At 37.2% G+C, this 19,718-nt stretch overlaps 1 protein-coding gene across 1 annotated transcript in view; it reads left to right on the top strand.

Annotated features, from left to right (window-relative positions):
• Positions 1-5,588: 5,588 nt before the first annotated feature.
• Positions 5,589-19,718, top strand: part of LOC119786105 (unconventional myosin-XVIIIa-like) — a gene marked incomplete at its 5' end in the record, with an annotated part of 42,039 nt that continues 27,909 nt past the window's right edge. Inside the window, 14 exons of the mRNA XM_038289204.1 lie at positions 5,589-5,732; positions 5,911-6,000; positions 6,176-6,295; positions 6,399-6,510; positions 7,630-7,757; positions 9,697-9,851; positions 10,624-10,747; positions 10,840-11,040; positions 11,195-11,305; positions 13,835-13,939; positions 14,108-14,254; positions 14,469-14,582; positions 15,428-15,544; positions 18,127-18,210. Of these exons, the coding sequence (XP_038145132.1) occupies positions 5,589-5,732; positions 5,911-6,000; positions 6,176-6,295; positions 6,399-6,510; positions 7,630-7,757; positions 9,697-9,851; positions 10,624-10,747; positions 10,840-11,040; positions 11,195-11,305; positions 13,835-13,939; positions 14,108-14,254; positions 14,469-14,582; positions 15,428-15,544; positions 18,127-18,210 (1,752 nt within the window). The remainder of the gene's footprint in view (positions 5,733-5,910; positions 6,001-6,175; positions 6,296-6,398; positions 6,511-7,629; positions 7,758-9,696; positions 9,852-10,623; positions 10,748-10,839; positions 11,041-11,194; positions 11,306-13,834; positions 13,940-14,107; positions 14,255-14,468; positions 14,583-15,427; positions 15,545-18,126; positions 18,211-19,718) is intronic.

The raw sequence follows: 19,718 nt of genomic DNA on the forward strand, positions 1-19,718 counted from the left end.
CTGTTGAATGTTTGAATAATTATTGCATAATAATATCCCTTTGCACCCTTGCCTTTTACCTTGATATCACTTGGGGAAAAAGTGATGGTGCTTCATAGCCTCTTGTGCAGTTTGAAGAGTCCAATCTTAGGAGCTAGATTAGATGGCAATTTGCCTCCGGAACAGTTGCTGGTGAGCGGCGGTGAAGCCATTCAGACACTTTTTGCTTGATGTACACAGATGTGACAGGAAGCCCCAATTTTCGTTGATTTATATTTCCTGGCATGTTAACCTTGTGAAGCCGTGCCAAGCCCATGTGACAAAAATGACAAAACCACATTTTTTCTTGTTTCTTTTTTTCCCTCTTCTTTTTTCTACTCATTCAGCTGTCTCCTCAAGGGGACATCCTGACATTTTTAAAAATCTGTCTTTTTGCCTCAGCAAGCACTTACTGTATTGGGATTTTTGTCCTTCAGGGACTCCATAAATCCCCTTTTCCACCATCAAATAAGCACAACATGCTTGTGTTAGCTTGTAAATAAAATCATGTTTATGGCAGTTAAACATTTAATCAAATGCATCTTACAAATTACATTACAACAATGTAGTAAATATTGGAAGCTAATAATAAAGTACTTGGAGGGATAACAGTCATGTTCTGTCAAAGGTGATGGGGTAAAAGTGTAGAACAGGAGTGCAGGCATGCAGGAAAGGGTGCAGTAGAGGGGTAGAAATGTACGGTATTTCTGTTATAAGTCTCAGGGAAGGTATTTCACCTCCATTTATTTATTTTCTCTTCTTACCACGCTCCTGTTGAGTTTAGTCTTCGCAATGAACAATTAAAACATATTTAGCTTATATAGTGATCCATCGAGGAATTACCTGAATTAAATCTTTGGTTTCGTATAAGTTTGCATTACCTTTTAAATACATATTATTATGGATGGTTTGGATTTAGGTGAGCAGACATGTTTGTATTTTGGTTATTTTGTTTAATTCAAATGTTCTTCCATCTCTATTAGTTTACAACAGCTGAATGAAAAAAAAAAATAAAAAATTGGGCCTGAAGGAGGACTAAGTGTAAATAATTGTCCTTACAGGTATATATGGAAAACTGTCAATACTTTTTGGGCTTTATTTGCTATAAATGATCAGTGTGCATGAAAAGGTGCACAACTGAGATACAGGCAACAAAAACAGCTTATCTACAAAAATAGAAATAGATTAGGACTCTTCCAACAAACCTGTCAGACCGTGAAGCAGTTCTGTTTTGTCTGTCTAAACAGTAGACTTGTCAGTTCTGTAAATATTGAAAATAATTAAAATCTTAAGTAAACTGAGATTTTTTTTTTATTCTTTTGAATCTGCTCTTTTGAAAAGCAGCTTTGCAGAGTTACAAGCTAATAAACCTGACTGCAAAATAATAAACAATAAAAACTAAATGTAATATTGCGGTTTCATCTCAATTTACCAATTTACAGTCACATTTTGTTGCCACACAACATAATTCTTTTTATTTAGTGCATACACAAGCAGATGAAATATACCTGTATTGGGTAAATCAAGCATCCCCAATGCCTGGGGACGTAGCGCTTTGGCTAAAAAATATCAATCCAAACAGATTTAATTCACTAAAGAATATTTGCAGATCTAATGGCAACTCAGTGGGACAACAATACCAATCACTGAGTAGCTAAATAAAAGATAAAAACAGAGAAAATGTGGAATTTTGCAATAAAAACGCAAATTAGTGAGCATTTTTACGCACAGGGCAAAAAGTGCGCAGAGGACGTTGCTTATTCTATTTTAGTCTTAACAGAGCAATTGTAGACAAGAACAGGATTTTGATTCGTGTGGAGCATTATTTTTCAACCCTGGTCATCAAGGCAAACTACTCTGCATGTTTTTAGATGTTTCTCTGCTTCAGCACAACTGATTCAGATGATTGCAGTTCAGCAAAGCCTATTCTTCCGTTATTAATTGATATAACTTGTGTAAAAGCAGGGAAACATCTAATCTAGTGTGCCTAAATGACCAGGGTTAAAAATGGAAAAACAAAAACGAGGAGGATTTACTTGGCAATCATAATTTGAAAACGCCAACATATATATTTATAATCAATTCTGCCGAACCCATTTTATTGGTTCTGGCAAATGTATGGATATAATTATCATTCATTTTGTAGATCATTGTATTTTAGTCACTTTCATAAACTCCTATTTTGAAACTTTAATGCATTCAGGGTTTTTTTTGCATGAGTTTATGTAGAGATGGTGTGGATTCTGTACTTTGGTCCATTAGATATTTTAGACTGCAGCTACATGTTCTCAAAATGATTATTCGGTAATTGAGTTTCTTGCAAATTAAATGTCTTATTTTTAAAACTTATATATTGTTTTATTCTCAGAGTAAGTTTTAAGAATTTATTTGTTTTTGACATCTGAAATATTGTCTGTGGTCTTTCTTTTATTGTGATTCAAGTCAGTTCAAATAAAGCTCATATCTCCTAACATATTAAATTCATTTTGAACTTGTCAGTTTCAAGGTAACCTCTAACAAAGAGATATAGGGATTTGGCCAAAGTAACTTTATTTTCCTTGTGGTATTCCCAGAATTTTACAGACAAACACCAACCCTCTTATGTAATGCAATCTGATTTCATTATATTTTATTAATACTTTACTTCAAGCTATTTGCAAATATTGCAGTTCTACTCCTTTTTTAAATCAGTTTATTTCTATGGATGATGAAAGACCATAAACTGGGAATAAACTAAATTAACTCTAGACGGCCTTCTGCTGTGGAACATATGTATATATATATTTGTTTTTTATTAACAGGAGTCACATACTCAATCTTAATAACCTTCTGTCCTTAAATAGAGATAATAAGTTAATAGAAATCATATAACATTTTCAGTTTTCAGTTTACCCAATATTTGCAGGAAACCTGCAAATTGTGGGTAAACCTGTTATATATATTTAATGAATATATGGTTTTGTTGCAAATGTCTCCATCAGAAACTTAACAATTTAGAAATAGTAAAAGTGTGCGCTTTACCCGGCAACCAGATACGTTTGTTTTTCTTTCTTTTTTTTTTTTTTTTTTACAAACTGTGAGGAGTAGTGGCCCCCTGCTGGGCTCAGAATGGGGTTTTACTCGCTTTATACCTTTGACCAGCTCACACTGATAGCCCTTATGATGTTTTTAAGCTATTGATGATAAAATGTATCACAGCTTTCAGGCATATCTGCTATAAAGGACTTCAGCTGTTCTTTTGTTAAGTTATCTTTTAATGGAATTATATCATGTAAGAAATGCCATGCTTGTACTAAATGCCCTATACATATATTTTCCCAGGGCTGCATTCACATGCTCAATAGTAACAGAGAGAATGACGTGTTTTGTTTCTTAATCTACATCCCCAACTGCAGCTCTCTTCACACAGTCATACAGTTGTCACACCGTCTTTATTTGATTCGAGAACCAGAATGATTATCCATGGTGCTCATGGAGCCTAATCTTTTGTTTGTTTCCTATTCTTTTTAGACTAAATATGACAAGTGAAACCCACTTAAATCTTCTGCCAGAGAATTGCTGCATTTTTTTGCACGTTAAAGCTTTCACTGTGTGACAAATCCTAATTGGTTATAGAGAGTACCTTCAGGGCAAAACGTACCTGATGCTGCGAATTGTGTTGCTCTAATTGGGTTTGCCCATAATCTGCCACTGCTAGAGAGCCTCATGCATAAGCAGCATGGAAATCGTGTAATACTTGGAATGAGCTGCCGACATGTTTGATTTAATTAATCAAAAATTAGCTCCCAGCCTTGGAATGCACTCTGCAGAAGCTCTCCAGAGGAGGCAGGCAAGTCCTGGGATAACTGCTTGGCTATAAACTGGCAATCAGACACATTAGAGATGTGGTGTTTTTTGAGTTTGGTTCAACAGTATTGAGGATGAAAGATTACCGGTAGAGTTTTATGGTATGCCTTCCCCACCATTCGTGATTATTTAACTATTACATTGTTATTTATAACATCAATTTGCTGAGATGTTGAGTAAAAATTTATTGATTCCTCTTAACATTCTTCAGCACTGTGTTATTAAGTTTTTCTGTGACAGAGTAACACAAAATAGTGGAAATGTATGTTTTTTTTTAATTTATCTGTTTTTGTAATATCTTAAATATTTAAATCCAGCCCAATCAGTTTACTTTATAAGTCAGAGAAGCAGTTAATGGAGATGTACTGTATCTGTTGGGAGTATTAAAAACAAAACAACAAAAACAGCTGTTGAGTGAGAAGCTCACCAAACAAACTGGATCATAAAGGTGGAGGAACAAACCAGACAGGTCAAAGATAAAGTTGTGGTGAAGTTTAAAGCAGAACTAGATTATGAAACAATCATGTTCTTGCAGAGTAGTTTTTATCCATAGGCCCTGATCTACAGAAATTCCAAATAAGAGGCGCTGAGTTGCACCTGCAGTCGTGGGCATTCCAAGTGATTGAAGGAATTGTTATACAGGCAGTTTGAAAGCAGTTAACAAAAGATGAGGGTCAAGGCCATAGCGATAATACTGATGGTTATTAAAATATAATAATGACAATAATGACAAAATAAAACATAACCATGCGTCATGCATTGTTGTGTTTTATGCAATTGAAGGACAAAGGCCCTGTTGATATTTTCTTTTTTTATAGGTCTCATTTTATAATAATTATAAATACAAGTGGAATTCAATACATTTTTTTTTTGCAATTTCTGTGAAATTTCTTAAAGATGGTCTTAAACTGACTCAGGCATGAGAAGAAGCCCAAAAGGTCCATTGTCATTTTGGAGAAGCTTAAGAGGTGACACAGTTTAACTTTAAGTGAACATGCAAAAAGTTCAGTGCGTGGCAGAAAAACTCTGTGCATCACATAGAACAAACCGTTTCCATGGTGATAAGATGCCAGCATCATCTTCTGTGTATATTCCTTATAGCAGGTTAATATAAGCAAATCAGAGTTTTATAGGAAATCCTAAAAGTATAATCTGTTTCAGCAGAGAAATATGTAAAATGGGTTGGATGAAAATGTATGGCAAAGTCCTAGTGAATGTCCAGACCTCATTCCTTTTAAAAAAATCCCTGTTAGCTGTAGTTCTCTATTTAATGCTTGAGGAACTTTCTGCAAGGAACTTTTGCTAAATCATAAAATTTAAAGCTTGTAGGGAAGTTCGCCCAGAAGAAAAGAACCTGAAATAGTATTGACAAATAGGAAGATATATACAAATTCACCACACATTTTACATATTTCTATTTAGAAAAAGGTTTTTACAACCTTCCTCCTGAATTATGATTTACTTAGAGAGGGTCCGTCACACAGTTTAATAAAATGCATTGAAGTTTGTGGTTGAAGCCTAATAAAATTAGTTGAATGAAAGTAATGTGTTGAATATAAAGACTGTAGTTGTATTAGAATATATTTGCATAGTGAGTTCCAAGTAATGGGGTTATCATACTGATACCAGTGTCCCAGTCTAGTCAGTTCTATTTAGATCTCATGTGACAAATGTTGACAGGTAAGTTACCTGTCACTGAAAACTTTCTCTCCGTATGTGCTCAGATTCAGGACCTTGCAATCAGGTGCATTCAGAAAAACATCAAGAAGAACCGTGGTGTGAAGGGCTGGCCGTGGTGGAAACTCTTCACTACAGTTCAGCCGCTTATTAAAGTCCAACTCACCGAGGAGCAGATGAAAAGCAAAGACGTGAGCAGACATTTCTATCACATCTCACACCTTACCCTTATAGATTTTGCTCAATTACACAATCTTATTTTACTTTTTTAACTGCATCACATGGCATGGCTCACACTTCCTAGGTCATAATTCACAATTCCCTTGTTTCATAACATGTATAAATCTACTGCTGTAATCTGTGCTCCAGGAGGAGATACAGCAGCACAAACTGAAGCTGGAGAGGGTGGAGAAAGAGCGAAATGAATTGAGACTGAACACAGATCGATTGGAGAGCAGGGTGGGTCTCTTTGTCTTTGTCACAGCTTTCTGGGAGGATGGTGTTTGAGATTGGTGGTGGAGTCTTGCCGCCTTTTCATTCTGGTTAAAAAATTGATCTGCAACTTGCATACAAGTCTTCCTGAGTGTGTTGCAGTACCCTCACTGTGTGTACGTGACTTCTCGTGTGCGAACAGATTGCAGAGTTGTTGGCTGAGCTCGCTGACGAGAGGAGCACCAGTGAATCAGCTTCCCAGTTGCTGGAAACTGAGACTTCAGAGAGACTCCGCCTGGAGAGGGATATGAAGGACTTACAGGCAGATTCTCACAAAAACATGAAATTACTCCAACTGTTTGAAAAACAAGTTTTTCTATTCTTGCTAAGTTAATACTGTTTAATTTCAACTTGCTGCGTTTCAGGTTAAGTTTGATGCCATGAAAAAACAAATGGAGTCCCAGGAAATGGAGCTTATGGAAGCACGTCTTACAAAAGCATCAGAGCTCAATGGGGAGGTGGATGACGATGATTCTGGTTAGTTGAGCTTCAAACTGGCTTCGAATGTGAGGATTTCGGATGCAGTCAGAATCATTTTTGCTAACATGCACAGTGCTTTTAAACATTTATTTCAAATATCCTAATTAATTGTACTTTTTGACACTCAGCGTGGCCTGACTAAGCCTCCCTAATGGGCATGTCAGCTCAGGTCAGCAGCATAAATACTAAATCGCAGTTTAAAAATTTGGCTTACACTAATTGTAGCTGCAGGAATGTGTCGACTATTGCAGCAGGAAACGTGGCAGTAACACATTTTTGCACAGTACTGGTAAGATTATTTTCCCAGTTTTGGATTTCAGGCTTGTAGATTAAGATGTTCACTCCCGGGCATAAAACTAATGGCCACTGATTGTTGCCCCCCTCCTTTTTTCCTGCAAGAAAATGGAGCGCCTGCTGGGAGCTTATTGTCTGTGGGGCTTTATTCCCTCCCTGCAATACCGCCCCTTCAACCCACCTCAGCAGACAAGCCATTACAGAGCATATCAGAATTCTTAGATGAATGAGAAAGTAATCGTTGGGATCAGAGCTGGTGGCCCTGCAAGTTGTCATTATGCTATATATATGCTAATGAGCAGCACTGATGGAGGAGCCGGTGTTGGTATGTGAAGGAGAAATGGACAGCCTCAGAAATGATAAGGCTTGGAAATGAACCCAAACCTGAACGCCCGCCTGGCCGCTGTTTTAGTTCTGATAGCCTGTGACAGCTCCAGAATTAAGGTCGGCAAAGAAGTGCGGAAAGTGCCACTTAGACGTGTCCTTCTCTTTCAGCCATTGTTGTGAGCTCAGAATTCTTACCTGTGGTTTATTCAAGATTAGGCCTGAAACCCCAAAGCTGCTTTGTAAGTTTCCTGTGGAATTTTCTGACCTTGTAAGGTCATGTTTTGATGAAAGAAGCTTTATTTCCTGAAAAATTATATTTTGTCAGTCATTGAATGCGAGAACCGTCTAAGCCAGTACAGTGCCCTCGATAATCCACCATATCCATCAAATCTTAGTTTTTGAGCTGCTTTTTGCTGTGTACCCCCACTAGGTTCACATTACAGTCCAGAGACACCCAAATTGTCACAAAGACATTTTCTGTGCCTTTTTCTCTAGGAGGCGAGTGGCGGATAAAATACAATCGAGCCATTCGGGAAATGGACTTCACCAAAAAGAAACTCCAGCAGGAGTTTGATGACAAGCTGGAGACAGAACAGCAGGGCAAGCGACAAGTTGAGAGAAAGGCAAGAAAGAAAAATGGCATTACCTGAAATTACTTTGTCTATTAATATAAAGGAGACTGATCCTAATTTTTATTTTTTTACATTAGGAGATACACCTTATAAAATCTAAAGATCAGGAACTGGCCAAAAAAAACTAATAAGACTTTGACCTGCTGGTTCTAATTTTAGCAGATTCTGAATCTTCATTAAGGATTTTCATATAAAAATATTAAAAAAAGAAAAACTTCATGGCCTATTCTGTCCTCAGTGTTAGTTAATTATTTAAGGTCATAGCAGAGGTGGGGTCAGGTATTGTATGTGAGAGTAGTCACAGTTAATTATATTTTACTGAAACGTTATGAACCCTCTTTAATTAACTCTTAGTTGAATTTGTGCACCAGTCACAGCTAGCAATACAAAACAGTGGTCTTCACTTACTTAGATCTGGAATTATTTATATAATTACAGATTTAGATCTATATGGATCATTTAGTTTTGCCTTCATGTCTCTTCTGGATTGAAGTAATGCTGAGGTTTTGGACTCAGACTTGGGCTATGTTCACACGACAGCTTGAAGTGACTCAAATCCGAGTTTTTTGTTGGTTTTTTTGCCCCTATGCGAACTACATCTGATCTTTTCATGGCAGTCTGAAAAATACGGATCCGATTTTTTCATAATGCAAACCAGGCCACTTGGCTATGTGGTTCTGATTCCGATACAAATCTGATCTTTACAAATGCGACCCGTGTGTGAGTGGCCAGGTCGCATTCATCCAAGCTGAGCGTCATTAATACCCTACAAAGGTCACTATTCTGAATCTTGCAGAAGCGGAAAGAAAAACATCAACCATTGTGGTTGATAATGCGGAAAGCAGTCCTTTTTTCCCCCCCATCTTTAAAGATCGAGGTTTAAGGTTAAGAAAGATCACTAGGTGCGCTCAAGGACTACCATTCATGCTTTCTTCTATAATAACCGAGCATGCTTGCTTGTGGCGTCATTGCGTCCATACAACTTGCGTTGTATGAATGCAGTTCACAGAAGAGATCACATACAAGTCGCATATATTTGGAAACGTGAACGGCAATGCAAAAAAAAATGGATTTCAACACACTAGATTATGACTGAAATTTGCAGTGAACTATTTTGAAATTGTAAATTTGGATCAAAGACATTATAACTTTCTAGGATTAAACCCAGATTTGTAACAAGCTCTTATTTGACTTTGTAAAGTTAGAAATTTCAGGAAAAAAATCTTTTAAATTTAGCAGAAAATACTCTGACTTTACAAAGTCAGAAAAAAAATGCCACGTGGTAAATTTAAGAAATGCTCATATAAATATTTTACAGTATGTAGAAGATCTGAGCTCTTCCTATGTCAGAGCAGGATCTCCCACATCTTTAACTTACACTTCTATCTAGTAAATTTTACGCATCACTATTAGAGGGCTTGAAGAATTTTTCATCTCGTTTCGTTTCTCTACATTATCTCTGAAAACCAATATTTATAATTTATGACTATGAATATCACAGCTTTACAGATCAGATATATAATTTTTTTCAACATTGGAGGGTAAATAAAATATATATAAAATATATATAATGTATAATTTCTACAGTGGCCTTACTACTTACTCAGTCTATGTGAATTCTTTTTGCTTCTTATATTGGATCAGCTCCCTGCATCATATATTTCTGGGTTCTTCACAACATAAACAAAAACAAGACAAATAATAAAGCTGAAATAAACCAGCTACAAATAAAAACAGAATAAAGGTTATTAAAGAACATAAATATACTTAAACATATTCACTCAATACATATAATGCACCAAAAGTTTCATATACAGAACATTCTATCAATATAGGGCTTAGAACATGAAGATACAGTTCTTTCAAAAGAGAATAATAGAGACATGTTTGCTCATGTGTGTGTGTGTGTGTGTGTGTGTGTATGATGCAGCTGGCTGATTTGCAGACAGATAATGAGGATCTGCAGCGCTCTTTGCAGCAGCTGAAGAAGAAGTGCCAAAAGCTGACTGCCGAGCTGCAGGACACCAAGCTTCATCTGGAGGGCCTGCAGAGCCGTAACCACGATTTGGAGAAAAAACAGAGGAAGTCAGTTTCAAACGTGCTTCTCCTCTTCCGTCTTTTTAATTACAAACTCACATCACAGAGAATTTCAAGCCCTGTTTTCTCCATGGCCAACGCACAGGCCCGCTCACATAATGCTCAAGTTTTCTGTAATTCAAACAGTGGCCGGGATGGTCTGTAATCTGCAGAATTGCATTAGTGGAGAAAATGACTTAGACTTTAAGCACTTAAGAAGCTATCGCTGTGGCATAATGTGATCTCTCCCCTGTGGCTAATTGAAGATGCTCTGCGGGTGAAATTATTTTCAGCTGCACTTCAGAGGGAAATACAGGGAATTACGACAAGCTGTCAGCAGGATACACTTAGCTGTTAAGTTCACTAACAATAAGTGTTTCTGCCTGAGATAGTTGAAGAAAAACATTTCGTAGACTACTAAAAGCCAGGGCCTTTTTTGTAGCCGATAAAAATGAATAAAAGAGAAGTGTTAGAGAGAGATAAAGCTAAATGCACATTTGTGAATGTGGATATCATTTGTAGACATAAGAAGATGTTATAAAGAGCTGGCTCTCTGGGTACTTTTTCACCAAGTTATACATCTAATTTAAATTGATTCAGAGCTAATTTTTTTGACAAATATTAAAAACAAATTAGAAAAAAAATTAACTAACTCAAACCAATTTATTCTTCTTTTTATCTTTTGTGCCTGTGGATTGTATCTAATAGTTTGCATATTTTTTTGGTGTTCTGATCCAAAGCTTAGATTTTCACTTAGTATTTGCATCCGGATTTGCCCTAGATTTGACCTGGAGCAGAGCCAGGCTCAGGATGAGGTACAAAGAGAAAAGAGCCAGCGGGAGAAACTGGCTCGAGAGAAAGACCTCATGACCGGTGAGATATTTAACCTTCGCCAGCAGCTGCAGGTAAGCCTCCTCTTTCTCCCGCTCTCTGAGTGATCTACTGCTAACTGCCTTGTCCTGATGTCAAACTTTCACCGTGTGCCTCCCACCCGCAGGACAAGGACACAGAACTGTGCACCGCCAATGTGAAAGTTCAGCAACTGGAGGCAGAACTACAGGATTTGTCCTCCCAGGAGTCCAAGGACGGGGCCTCGCTGGCCAAGTTAAAGAAGCAGCTTCATGACCTCGAGGCGAAGGTGAAAGATCAGGAAGAGGAGTTGGATGAGCAGGCTGGAACGATCCAAATGCTGGAACAGGTACCTGTTGTGGCTTCTATAGTTCTGAGCTGTTTTACTTTAAATGTTCTCTTTTCCAAACAATAACATTTCTCAGAAATCATTGATTTGTTCTAATATTGCCTCTGTATATCTATGTCACAAGCTGCATTGCATGTCCTTATCTTGCACTCAGGCTAAGCTGAGACTTGAGATGGAGATGGAGAGGCAGCGGCAGACCCACTCCAAAGAGATTGAGAGCAAGGATGAAGAGGTGGAGGAAATCAGGCGGTCGTGCAGTAAGAAGGTGGGCGTTGCTCATTTTCAGTCTTTGTGCATTCATATTTCTTATTCATATCCTCTCTTCTCTAAGCTATCAATTAGCCAGACCCATTCAAATCAGCACAGAAGAACATACACTGATGTTCTCAGTATATATAAACCAGCATGTTTAAAAAAAAAAATGTGTTCTTCCAAAGAATATGTCTGACAGAAAAACTAAAATAATTTGTACTTCTTTGTTATGCATGAAGGTACAGTACAGGTATACAGTTCCTTGGAAAAATTTCCAAATCCAATGATTTTGGTCATATTTTGCATTTAATACCCTCATTGTATTTTGTTGTGACTATAAGAAACAGATCAACATAATTTCGGAATGATCGAAAACTGAAGCATTGTTTGCAAAGAACCTTGCACTGTTTTTGCAGCATAAAGTCTTTTTGGATAAGACGGTAGCATTTCTTTGATTATCTTTGCAGATAAGCTGAAGTTCTGTCAGATTTGATGGAAATCATCAGTGGAAAATATTTTTTTCAGTTTTAGGCTATAGCTTGGACCTCCTTGGCTATTATATTATATTGATATGCTTCCCGCTGAACTATTTCATCATAGCTCTGGTTATTTGTTTATGATAAGCATACCACTGGAAGCTAAAGCACCATCCCAGATCTATGAGTTCTGCAGACTTTAACAGTCTTTTACTTTGATTTTCCCCGAATTTTCATTTCATGAAATCTGCTCAGCTCCCCTGCCTCTGCTCAAGAAAAGCATGGTCACAGTATAAAGATCTGAACCTACCACAGACATATTATAGAACCCAATCTGATAGAAGATCAGATCATGGCACTAACATCTCATTGAAAATGCATAGGGCCAGTTAGATTGCACACCATTCTCTTCAGCTCTGCTTGCGAAGCTCTGACCCACATAGACCTCTGGTCTATTTTGGTCAGACCACCAGCATTTTGGTAGAAATATCATCAGTCAGACAGGAGGGGGTTGCAGTGGTAAAGTAAAAAACATACACTTTGGAGAAAAAAGAAGTCAAACCTCACAAGCTAAACAAGCCAGGTTTGCCCCTTTTGGAAACAAACATGACATATATAGCAAGTGGGACAGACTGAGACATAGAAAACAATAAAACATCCCAATAAACAGAACACTTCACCCATCGTAGGACCTCAGGAGTAAAGACAACCAGTTAAGTGGAATGGCGATCAAATGAGCTAAAAAAAACAAATCATGGGTTAGGTTGGAAAAATGTATTTGGAAAAATTTGTCTATATTCAGATTTTAAATAAGCTTTTATCCTTAAATCATATTTTTACTATCCAAACTTTTCTCAGTTGTTGAGTACGGTAGCTTTTTTTTACCAAATGCTTTTTTACTCTTATGCAATTTCCTGAGTGACTGCTTTTTAATTGAATAGATAAAATGTTGAACTAGTTCTATTAATTACCTCAGAAATAAAGTTTTGGCACTCTACCCACCACTGTGTTTAACTTAGTTCTAATCATGTACATAGCTTTGAATGAGGCCAGAGGTTTTTATTTTCCACAATGTGTTTTTCTGTGTATTTGCTGGGGTTTTTTTATTGTTATATTGCTTTCAGCTATGAATTTTGTGTTTGTTACTTTTACATAAATGCCATAAAGAGTGTCTCAGGTGAATTTTAAAGTGAGTGGCCTACAGTAAATTTTAATCGGTGATAATGAAGTGAAATGAAATGGGTAAAAATGCTTGCATTATTTTTTTTGTTTATTTTTTATTTCATTACATAAGGTTTAAATATCATAAATCTTATTTTTTCACTTAATGGTTTTGTGTTTTATGTTCATCTATCACAGATAATCTTAGTAAAATTTTACATTTTTTTTTGCAACAAAATCATATTTGAAAAATATCGTTTTTTCTTTTTTTTTGGAAGGTCCCATAAATCTACATTCACCGGCTACTTTATTAGGTACACCTGTCCAACTGTACAATCACATGGCAGCAAATCAATGCAAGTAGGCATGTAGACATGGTCTAGTAGTATAATAGTGTGGGAGACATCATTTGGCACATATTGGGCCCCTTAGTACCTATTGAGCATCCTGTCAATGCCACAGCCTACCTGAATATTGTTGCTGACCACGTCCATCTCTTTATGACCACAGTGTACCTATCTTCTGATTGCTACTTCCAGCAGGATATCACAACATGCCATAAAGCGGGAATAATCTCAGAATAGTATCTTGAACATTACATCTGTGTGATGTCAAGTCAATATGGGCCAAACTCTGAGGAATTATTCCATTAACTTGTTGGATCTATGCCATGAAGGATTAAGGCACTTACAAAAGAAAAAGGGGTCCAACCGACGCTGTGTACCCCGTGCAAGGTGTACCTAATAAAGAGGCCAGTGAGTGAATAAAAAAACTAAATTACGAATAGCAGAAACATATTATTGGATGACAATAGGTGCAAGAGGCTTAAAACAGTGGTGTTTTAGAAAATAGCTATGATAATTGATATTCCTTTCCTGTGCTTTTGACATGTCCATGTCCTGCAGCTCAAACAGATGGAGGTACAGCTGGAGGAGGAGTACGACGACAAACAGAAAGTCTTGCGTGAAAAACGGGAGCTGGAGTCCAAGCTTCTGATTGCCAAGGACCAGGTACTACATTCACCTTTCTGTGCGGTAGAGTGTGTGATTTCAACTTGGGCCACTTCTCTTGATTGGAAATAAAATGCTTTTAAGTCCTGAGAGGTGCTCTGAGTTTAAATAGAGGGCAGATGGTCATGTGTAACAGTAATAACTACAGAAGGGTAATTCGTTATTCAGGTTAGCCAAAGGGATGTGGAGACGGAGAAGAGGCTAAAGAAAGACTTGAAGAGAACAAAAGTCCTTCTGGCTGACGCACAGATTATGCTGGACCACCTGAAGAGCAACGCCCCCAGCAGAAGGGAGATTACCCAGCTCAAAAATCAAGTATGTCCTCCTGAGAGGTTATTTTCTCTAACTCAACAGATGACATTACAGCAGCCTCTAATAAGGGATACAAATATACTGGATATAGAGGGTTTAGTCTAGAAACTGCAACAGTGAAGAAATCTTTCATCATATCCAGCAGGGATTCTTGATCTTGGCCCACTAACGTTTGTCCTTCGCTTCTTTCTTGCACGTTTCCCCCTGTGCCTCACAGCTGGAGGAGTCAGAGTTTACTTGTGCGGCAGCAGTGAAAGCTCGAAAGGGCATGGAGATTGAAATTGAGGATTTGCATATTCAAATGGAAGATGTGGTAAAAACCAAGATGGCGGTAAGTTTTCACATCTGTCTCTATTCTGTCTTTTCAGTTTACTTGTCCAAGGCAAGATGCTTTTCTGATTAGATGTTAACACCAAGGTGTACATTATAACACATTAGTATCTACACTTTTCTCATTTCACATTGTTGAGACTTTTGTTTTTCCTGTATTTGTTTTTCAATATTCACATTTCTTATGTGGAAGTCACCACCCAGAAACAACAGTGTGTAATTACTTAAGGGCCTGTGCATATCAAATTGCAGTATGGTTCTCATTTATATGCATACAAGAGGCCATGCTGGGATATTAAAATAATAAACGCCCTTTGGCATATGTCTGATTTCAACATTTTGCTCTAAAGTTTAAATGAGCTTTGCTGAATATATTTTTTTCTTTCTCAGTCTGCTCATTAATAGCTGTCTCACGAGACTTCTTCCCACATTTCCGACTCATAGACGGAGGATATTTGCGTCTCTTGGGATGACACACAGTGTGCCGTGTGTCTGTTTTGGTTTTTAATTGCTGCATTTATGGTGAGGGAGGTCTTGCAAATATCTTCCTAGATTAGAGAATTCACACTGAGAACTGGTGTTACCAGCTGAAACTCAAAATAGGATATCACCAGTACAGTGCACACAGTGCACTTTGCCTGGGTTAAATGAGCCAATTGATTAGCTCCAATTGGTGTCATCCTCCAGCCAGAAATAGATTATATTTCAATGCTGCAAAATGAAACTCCAGGACTACCCTAGCATGGCCAGCTAATCGTCATTTATCATTTTTGATAGATCATGAATAAATCCTGACATTCTGTACCAATTTGTCTCTTTTTTTCCCCCTTTCTGTTTGTCACTTAGCTGGAGGAGCAGCTCAGCCGTCTACAGAGGGAGAAGAATGACCTACAGTCCCGCATGGAGGAGGATCAGGAAGACATGAATGAACTGATGAAGAAACACAAAGCAGCAGTTGCACAGGTGGGTTAAACCTTTGAGGAATTTCAATTATCTGTTTGAAAGCCTTTCAAATGTCAGAGCAAGGACCAATAGTATTTCTAATGAATAGAATAAAGACCAGTCTATAATTTAGAAAATCCTTGGGTCTCAGAAAACAAACATTGTGACACATTTGACCAAATAAATTGAGACAAAATGCAATAGAGCCAAACTGCCTCAGACCAAAGTCGGACAAAACCCCCCATCAAAACAAGGACAAAAAAAAAAAAATCCAAACACATGAGAACAAAGATACATTTGATCTGATGGTGTTTTCTTTTCCATTTGGCCTGTTTGGTTTGAGGGCATTCGTTTAGAATCCTTTCTAAAGCATTTGCTGCGATGGCGTGTGATATGACAGCATTTTATCTCTTTCCCTTTAGTATTTGTTCTTAGCTTGCCTGGTTGTGCACCATTTGATCTGGTACCATTTGGCCGGTTGCCTTTTGTCCAAATCAGTTCATCTTATGTTGTTTAGTCTGACTCCATAAGTCTGTTGATGTTGGTTATATCTGGTCTGGTTGAGTCACAGTCCAGTATGAGATCATCAGGTTACAAAAATAACACATTATTGCAGTAAGGCAAGGCAAGGCAAATTTATTTGTATAGCACAATTCAGTACAAAGACAATGCAAAGTTATTTACATGATTAAAATACAGGAAGATAAAACAGAATCAAAGCAAGTAGGAAATAATAATAATAAAAAAAAAAAAAATGCAGAACCAAAAAAGAATATTAAAAACAGTTGGACTAAAGACAATATGTTTTAGTTGAACTGTTTAACTAGAATAGTCGAAGGCAATCCTAAACAAATGTGTTTTTAGTCTTGATTTAAAGGAACTCAGGCTTTTCGCACTTTTGCAGTTTTCTGGAAGTTTGTTCCAGATAAGTGGAGCACAGGAACTAAATGCTGCTTCTCCATGATTAGTTCTGGTTCTAGGTATGCAGAGCAGGCTGGAGCCAGAAGACCTGAGTGGTCTGGAGGGTTGATACACTGATAGCAAGTCTGTGATGTAGTAGTTGTTTTTACAACATTTGTATTGCCATAAAAACTGAGTATATTTAACAGCTTTAATATTTTCTATGGCATATTTTATTTTCTGGACAAAACCACTATTATCCATTATTTCACATTTTGTATTAAAAAAGCTTCCTGGATGGGAAGTGAAATGCCTTCAAACTTGGAAACGAAGTCCATTGGTTTGTTAATTTTTTTGAAATTATTTAAGACAAATATGTTTTTTCTTCTAAAGATCTTTAGTTGAATCAAGAATTCAATGTAAGAATTAAAAAATTAAATCCTACTTCAGTCAATATTTGTCAAGTTTAATTAAATTAACTGATAGCTAAAACAGTAAGTTGGTGTAAGGGATTTTCGATAGGATTAAACGGTGGTGGAAGACTAAAGCAAAGTGTGACATGATTCCCTGCTGTATTTAGAGGAAGTTTGTGAATAATTAAGTTTATTGGGTTTCTGATTTTAAAACACTGAAACTAACATTAGCTGGATGAATATCCACAGTTTGACACAGTAGCTAGTCTAAATTCTGCTTAAAGGAGATGCAGCGCTTTCATTTTTAAAAAGTATTCCCTTTTCCTATGATTCACTGATGTAGGGTTGTTTTGGTTTACACATCTTTTGAAGTGGATGCCTGTATTTATGCAAAGAAACGGCAGAGATGACGATGGACTCCAGAACCTTACCTGGAAGTCTTTGAAAAAAACTTTAAACCAGGAGCAGTACTGCAAGACAGAACATTGTATTTACATTCAAACTTTTTCAAATTGTAGTACCATTGAGACCAGTAACTGGCCCCTGAACAGTCTTTTGCTTTTTCCACCGGGCCTTCTGTTACACTCTGTTTAGTCTGATTCTGTTCTTGTTTCATTTAGTTTGATGTGGTTCTGCCTCAGATTGGTTTGTTAGATAGTTTTTGTTCTAAGTGTGTCTCATCTCATGCCATTTTATCCAAATCTGCTTGATTTATTAGATTTGGTCTGTTGGCATTTGGTCCTTTGCCTTCAGTTTGAGTCCATTTAGTCTGAAAACATTCGTTCTAAAACTGTTTTTTTCGGATGTCACTAGGTCTGATTTCATTACTGTATGTCTAATTAGTCTGATGTCTAAAGGTTTGTTTGCTCTGATCTAATTGTCTACTTTCAGATTACTTAGGTTATTTTTTATGTCTGATAAAATTTTCTTGAGACATGAGGAGGCTTAAAACACTGCAATGTGAATCATATTTATATCTGTGGAAACCCCATTGATTTAACATATATTTACAAAAATCATACATTGCATTTCTGAGGCAATTTCTTTTCTGCAGTGCAGGTACTGTGTGTGTATGAGACACAGCATGTGTTTTCAAATCAGAGAGATCTGCTTTACATCAAAACCACATGACAATTGCTCTGTTTGAACCTGCTGTGTTTATGAACCACTCGTATTAAAAGCCATTTTGTTCCAAGATAATTGAAACGTATCCTACACACTCACATCCCATCCTTTGTTGCTTTATCATAAGCCAAATGTAATTCTGTTTTTTGTGTATGTGTGATATAGTCAGCAAGAGACTTGAGCCAGATCACTGATCTGCAGGCCCAGCTGGAGGAAGCCACAAAGGAGAAGCAGGAAATCCAAGAAAAGGTAAAGTAAAAAGAAGTAATCGTAAGCACCTCCACAGCAGCCTTTGGGAACCTGCTCACTACCTCAGCACTTCTCTCTGATTATACCTCAGCCTTTCTCAGAGTATCGCTGATTATTATGACCATGAATACTCCGTTTCTATGGTCGTTTTCTCACGAAAATTGCAAACGCAATCTACATGTAAATGGTACAAATCTGTGGAAATTCACAGCCAAATTGGGAATCGTTCTTTCACCTCATATACAGCGAGGCCACGTGTCAGCAAACCATTACAGTGGAAAAAAAACCTAATATTTATCTGCCAACACAACCTCGCCACTTCAGTCTCACAGTTAGCTTGTGTTTTTAGGATAATTTGATTTGAAAACACAAAAACACTAAAGAAAAAGTGGCAATTTGAAACCAATGCAATGAGATGTGTTTCCTTTAGTGAGACTCAGCTATTGAAGAAAAAAAAATGTAATAACAGGACATAACACAAATTTTGGTCCTGTGTGCTATAATTATTTCAGTCAACTAAAAAAAAGCTTTGTTCCTCTCTCACACATATGAAAGCAGCCTTTGCAGCAGTTGGTCACAGTTGAGTCACCTTTTAAATGTCACTGTTATTTTTGTAGGAACCAGTTGGCCGTCTAGTCATAATGTTAATACAGGGGCATCTGGTACACTTGATGGAAGTTAATTTGGTTAAAATTAAGTTTTGATATGCAATCTTGAACCTGTAGGTCTGGTAGGATGTTGAGCTTCTTGTGTTCATAGCCCATGGTTAAAATCTTATTTCACTAAGAAAAATAAAGTATTTCTGATTCTGAAAAATTAATAATAGATAGTTAGTTTCACCCGACTGTTGCCTGACTGTTCTAATACCTCATCACATTCACTAAGCCACCTCTCTTTAACATGTCTTCAGTTACAGGACCTTTCGTGGCTCATGATATTGGATACAATTGTTGATTTATTTTCATTTATATTTTTTAGAAAATATTAGTGTAATGCTCAATTTGGTCTTTTATATGCAAGAGGTCATATTATATGTTCATGTTTGATGGCATATTTGGAACCCAGGCCCCAGCTTCCAGATGTTGTTCTGGTCGGTTGAATAGACTGATCATATTCCAACTTTAAGCTAGATCAATTCAGAGTCAATGATTGGACTCAAAGTTGATTAAAACTGCTTTGTGAAATGAACCCCTGAGGCTTGTGCCATGAAGCAGGATTATGGGCTTAGAGAGGTAACTTCAGGGTTAACACTGACTTTTTCAGCACCAAAAAGTTGGATTAATTCTTAGTGAGGCATGTTAACATGGTAATTTACTCTGAACGGCAAATCTGCTCCAGGTCAGGCTCACGTTCAGGATTGATCTGAATCTTATAAAAGGCTCCACCCACCAGCCAATCAGCTGCTTGGGAAACAATAATGTGCCTTTTAATTGAAGACCAGATTAAATCCAAGGTGCAACCTGTGAGAAAAGTGTTTAGATGGGAACGTGTCTTCCACAAACAATCAT

Source organism: Cyprinodon tularosa, unplaced genomic scaffold (genome assembly GCF_016077235.1).
Source record: "Cyprinodon tularosa strain WSP-4 unplaced genomic scaffold, ASM1607723v1 ctg265, whole genome shotgun sequence".
In the NCBI taxonomy this organism is placed as follows: domain Eukaryota; kingdom Metazoa; phylum Chordata; class Actinopteri; order Cyprinodontiformes; family Cyprinodontidae; genus Cyprinodon; species Cyprinodon tularosa.